Raw genomic sequence first — 5,865 nt, 5'->3', positions numbered from 1 at the left:
TTTTCTTGTTTTCTTTACTTTTGGGCGTGGGTGAGACAGTGGTATTATGGTGTGGCTCTGTTCTGTAACACTAGGCTAAGAGGAAAATGGGGATGCAAAGGCGTAAAGCTGTACATGAGTCGATCTGAGTCGAGCTCGGCCGGTACCTAACCTCAGCTCGAACTCAGCTTGGCTTGATCCTTGAGCCTGTCTGGCCTGCTCGACTTAGATCGGTCAGCAGCTCGGGCTAGTTCGAGCCTGTGTGACATTTTATCAAACACCTGAAATGCATCTTAAATTTCTCATAGAATGCAAAACAGTAACGACACTTTACAGGTATTTCATCAAACACCTAACATGCAACATCAAAATCAAACACCCAACAAATAGCATCAAAATCAAACACCTAACGAGCAGCATCAAAACCAAACACCCAACATATCTATTCTTTTCTCACCAACACTTTGATGAGTCATTTCATCGAACACTCGGCGAGCAACATCCATAACAAAATAACCAAGTCACCAATTTGATTCGATCTGAGTTGAGGTTCGATCCGAGTCGAGTCGAGCAAGCTTGAACTCAGGCTCAAATTTTTTTCGAGCTTCAAAAAAAAGCTTGACTTGGTCCGAATCCAACTTCGAGCTGAGGCGAGTTGAGCTTGTTCGAGTCGAATCGAGCGAGCTGACCGAGCTAACTCGACTGTGTACAGCTCTACAAAGGCGGTATGTTTAGGGGTTTTGATTCAGGTTTGAGTCAGGCGGGTTTTTTCTGCTTCATCTTTTTTAACTTTATTTCTTTTCACTTAGTATTTCTCCTTGCTCAAACCCTTGTACATTTGGTGCCCCATGTAATACAATATTCTTAACATTTACTGTAAAAAAAATATTATTTACAGAGGAAGTCAAATAATTTATTAAACCATCCATTTGGTAGATTGCTTAGAATCCTAAAGAATCACTTCAATCAGATGACCCTAAGCAATAATCCTGGCTTGGGGAATGGACAATTATAATTTGAGGAGGCAGGTGTTTGGATGGAGTATGATTTTTTCATGGTCACTTGTAAAGTCTGGTTCGTCATAACATAAAATTCAAAACAATTGATTGGGTTCCTCATGTTCAAGTGCAACTCATAGCACTAGGACATACACTTGCTACAAAAGCAAACTAGTAGGGGAACGATTCAATGTGTGGGTGCACATTAAAAAACGATCCTCTACACGTCAACACGAAAGTTCACTGTTTCCTTTGGTATGGTCTACTTGGGCTTTTGATATACTTCAGTTTTGGGCTCAATTGCTAAAATGATTTGAAAAAATGGATGGACGGTGTGGATAAACCACAAGAATTCACAGTGGGCCTAACAGAGTTTACTCAGTACGATAAGACCCGTACCAATCCGATTTCACGTTAGAGATGCGGATTTCCAGCCAAAGCCTTTTGCAATAAGATCCTGCGCAAGGATTCCAGATGGGCTCACTGCGACGTTTGTGATAAATCCAACCCGTTTATCTATTTTTAGATATCATTTTAGGACATAATACCAAAACTAAGGTGTATACAAAACTCAAATGGGCTACACGAGAGGAAAAAATGGGGATTTAGTGTCATATGAGAGGGATATAAATCTCATATGGACCACACCACAGGAAAACAATGGTGATTGGATATCCATCATTAAAGTCCTCCTAAGAGGCCCACCGTACTGTTTATTTGACATTCAATCCGTTGGTTTGGTCATAAAGACCTAGATGAAGGGAAAAGCTTGATCCAAAACTTTTATGGCCCCTAAAAAGTTGTTAATGGTCAACGTTCATTCAACACTATTTCATGTAATGCGGTCCACTTAAGATTGGGTTATACCTCATTTTTGGTCTTAGACCATAAAATGATCTAGAAAAATAAATGGACGGCATGGATGAAACACATACATCATGGTGGGCTCACATAGTACCGAGTGGCAGGGGACTAGCTAGTTCGTTTCCAATGGAAACCATGGACGCGGATTCACCAGGGAAAGCCTTTTGCATGAAGTTCCAGCATCGGGATGTATAGTGGGTCCACCATGATGTTTGTAAGAATTTCAATCCACTCATCCATTTTTAGAGCTCATTTTAAGACATGTAACTAAAAAATAGGATGATCAAAAACTCAACTAGCCAAACAAGATGAAACAGTGGAGAAAGAAATTCCTACAGTTAAAACCTTCCTATGCGTCTTGATGTTTATATGCCATCCAAATTGTTTATAAGGTCATTTTTACTAAGATGCAGTGAAAATACCAAAATATTAGATGGATGCAAAACTTTTGTGGCCATATAAATATTTCAACGGTGGACACTAAATCCCCACTGTTTCCTCTTGCGTGGCCCATTTGAGTTTTGTATACACCTTAGTTTTGGTATTATGTCCTAAAATGATATCTAAAAATGGATGAACGGGTTGGATTTATCGTGAATGTCGCAGTGGGCCCATCTGGAATCCTTGCGCAGGATCCTACTGCAAAAGGCTTTGGCTGGAAATCCGCATCCCCCGTTGGACACGTGAAATTGGATTGCGTACGAGTCTTATCGCACTGAGTAAACTCTGTTAGGCCCACTGTGAATTCATGTGGTTTATCCAAGCCGTTCATCCATTTTTTCAAATCATTATGGGGTTGAGTCCAAAACTGAAGTATATCAAAAGCTCAAGTAGACCATACCAAAGGAAACAGTGGAAGTATTGATTTTCACCATTGAAATGTTTCCAAGCCCCCAATGATATTTATTTTTCATCTAAACTGTTCGTAAGATCACAAAGACATGGATGAATGGAAAAAAACAAATATCGTCTTGAAATAAAACTTCTGTGGGCCCCCAACAACTTTTCAACGGTAAAATTCAATTCACACTGTTTTAGGTGGTGTGGTCCACTTGATCTTTGGATATGATTAATTTTTGTTGTAAAGCCCTAAAATTAGATGATAAAAGAGATGGATGAACTTGATGCAATGCACGAATGAATGACTACGGTGGGCTCCACAGACTTTACTCAGTACGCTTACCCTGCTGAGTTACGCAGCACGCAAACCGCTTCCGTTTAACGTCCGTTTCCGTTTAACGTCCGTTATACTTCTTATTAAATGTATTTTTTTAATATATTTAAAAAATCTGATGACGTGGCACTTATAGTGACGTTGACCAATGAAAACGCTGGAGGCAGGGAGTTCCTGCCTCCGGGAGGCAGAGGATCCGCACTCATAAGGCAATCATTACGCTAGCATGACTTCTGTAGGCCAGTGCGACGAAAATACATCAGATCGGATGAAACTTCCAAGGGCAATATGTTGCCACGTTAGTAAGCTTCTGAAAATCACAAACGCTCATTTTAAATATCGCCGGTTGGGGTCTGCCAGAAGGAGGAAAAAAAAAAAACACAGAATGGGGCGAGAATTCAAGGGCCGGTTAGGAGTTCGAAAGGGTTCATGGACTCGAGAAGAAGATTTTCTGCTAAGGAAATGCATTGAGAAGTATGGAGAAGGGAAGTGGAATCTAGTTCCTCAGAGGGCAGGTATAACTGATTCTTACTTACCCATTATATTCTTTTAAGTGATAGAAAATTGCTAGTTTGTTTCATTACTAAGGCAGAGATTAAAATATAGCAGACCCCACCTTTGGTTTCCACATATCCCCCACCATTCGGAGATGATTAATGGGAATCTACCAGAATGGTTACCAAAGCTTTTTGGGGCATACCATGTTGTTTTGTAGTTTTAAAATCTACTCCATTTTCCATTCATCAGGTCGAAATATTTTGAACCGGACATAGAATTGTTAGCCCCTAAAAGAAACTCTTATGTGAACATTAATGGGAAAAAAGGAGAGTAAAGTTTCTATAAAACAATCCTCAAAGAGCGTTTTACATGATTTCTTAAAACAGGTTCTGTAGAGGATTCCAGTCCACTTTGAATGGGTATTTTGAAAATCTCATTTGAAATGAAATCAAAGTTCTGCCACCATCTTTGCATATATAGGTTAGGTGACTATGTACATATTTTACTTTCTTGATTATGTAGAGTAACATAGTAACTTGATTCCTCTTCTGTTGAATTTTAAGGCCTCAATCGATGTCGCAAGAGCTGCAGATTGAGATGGTTTAACTATCTCACTCCAAACATTAAGCGTGGAGAGTTTGGTGCAGATGAAATTGATCTCATCATCAGGCTTCATAAGCTTTTGGGTAATAGGTAAGTTAAAATTCATATTCTTCTTGAAGTTGGTAAGTAATAAAAACCATCTTCCTTTTATCTTAGATATAAAAAAGATAAGTAAAAAATATTTATGAAAAGGACTGGGCTAGCCTGACATGGGTGGGAGAGTGCCTGCTGCCATGGAACTTTCATGAAATCCAAACCGTTGATCAGGTACGCTGACTCAAACTGCAACCTAGAAATCATGAATATCCATGACGCAAGTAGGCTACACCATAGCAAACATTTGGGAAGGAATGCCTGCAGATTAGTTTTGTGTGGGGTCCAAAGGTGGTGTGTTTATTTCATCCGATCATAACTATTCCAAAACTGAGGTAAGCCATAACACATGAATTTAGAGGTTTTAGGTCTAATTCCTTATGATGTGGCCCATCTGATTTTTGAATGAGCCTGATTGGGATCAACATCAAACAAGTGTTGTACCTGATGGACGGAGTATATCTCATACACGAGAAGTTATTCAACTATAATATCTGCCATCTTCCACAAGTTTCCATTGCACAAAACCTACTTTTCACCTTGAAAGACAGTTAACTAAAATATGCCATCTTCCTTTTTTTTTTTCCTCAGATGGACGCTGATTGCAGGTAGAATTCCAGGAAGGACAGCCAATGACATAAAGAACTATTGGAACTCACATTTGAGTAAAAAGGTTAAAAAGGTTACTTTCCATGATAACCAGGAGACTGCAAAAGATTCCGAAGTCCTAAAGCCAAAGCCTAGTAGACTCTCCAAGAGTTTGATTAGTTCTGGGAATCTTGAAGCCTCTAGAAGACAAGAAGAGGGTGGCGAGCCACTGTTGGATCCAGACAATGATGCAATATGGTGGAAAGGTTTGTTCCAAAAGGGAGGAGAGAATTGGCTCTTAGGAAATGGAGATGCAATGGGAGAGCCAATATTTCTTCCTACCATTGACGATGGAGACGCTGAAGGAATAAAAGATGAAGATGGTGCTTTTGTGGTGGACCGTCAAGAATGGGACGACCCGATGTTGGATCCAAGCCTTTGGTTGCAATTGGAAGGCCACTGTTTGGTTGACACTTAAAAGTCATTTAATCTCAATTATTATTAGCGTGTGAGCATGTGTGATATATCTAATCTCTGTCATTTAATCTCAATTATTATTAGCATGTGAGCATGTGTTATATATATAATCTCTGTCATTTAATCTCAATTATTATTAGCGTGTGAGTATGTGTGATATACCTAATCTCTGGACTACTATATATATATATATATATATATATATATATATGCAGAGAGAGAGAGAGAGAGAGAGAGAGAGAGAGAGAGAGAGAGACAGAGAGCGAGCGAGCGAGCTATAAACAGATATGGGCCTTACCCTTTTTATTTGTAGATGACAGGAAAGTACGGTTTTTCTGTAAATATAGAGGGAAGGGCGAAGACCTTAATTTTTGGGCCTGGTTTGGGTCAATCACCAGATCCACTGAGGTCGGTGGATCCTAACTATGTGGTCCACTATCATGTATGTCGTTTATATTCACACCATCGATTTTGGCAGCTCATTTTAGGACGTGATTCCAAACTTTAAGCAGATCCAAATCTTAGGGGACCATACCACATGAAACAATCGTGATTGAATCCTCAGCATTGAATACTTCATGGGGGCCACCA

At 39.6% G+C, this 5,865-nt stretch overlaps 1 protein-coding gene across 1 annotated transcript; it reads left to right on the top strand.

Annotated features, from left to right (window-relative positions):
* The first annotated feature begins 3,263 nt into the window (after window positions 1-3,263).
* Window positions 3,264-5,312, top strand: LOC131220561 (transcription factor MYB1-like). The gene is made up of 3 exons (XM_058215407.1): window positions 3,264-3,530; window positions 4,077-4,206; window positions 4,801-5,312. The coding sequence occupies exons 1-3, from the start codon at window positions 3,284-3,286 to the stop codon at window positions 5,273-5,275; spliced, it is 852 nt and encodes a 283-aa protein (XP_058071390.1). The 5' UTR covers window positions 3,264-3,283; the 3' UTR covers window positions 5,276-5,312.
* The last annotated feature ends 553 nt before the right edge of the window (window positions 5,313-5,865 follow it).

This window comes from Magnolia sinica, chromosome 12 (genome assembly GCF_029962835.1).
Source record: "Magnolia sinica isolate HGM2019 chromosome 12, MsV1, whole genome shotgun sequence".
NCBI lineage: Eukaryota > Viridiplantae > Streptophyta > Magnoliopsida > Magnoliales > Magnoliaceae > Magnolia > Magnolia sinica.
The sequence above is the reverse complement of the archived record's forward strand: the minus strand, read 5'-3'. Positions and strand labels throughout refer to the sequence as shown.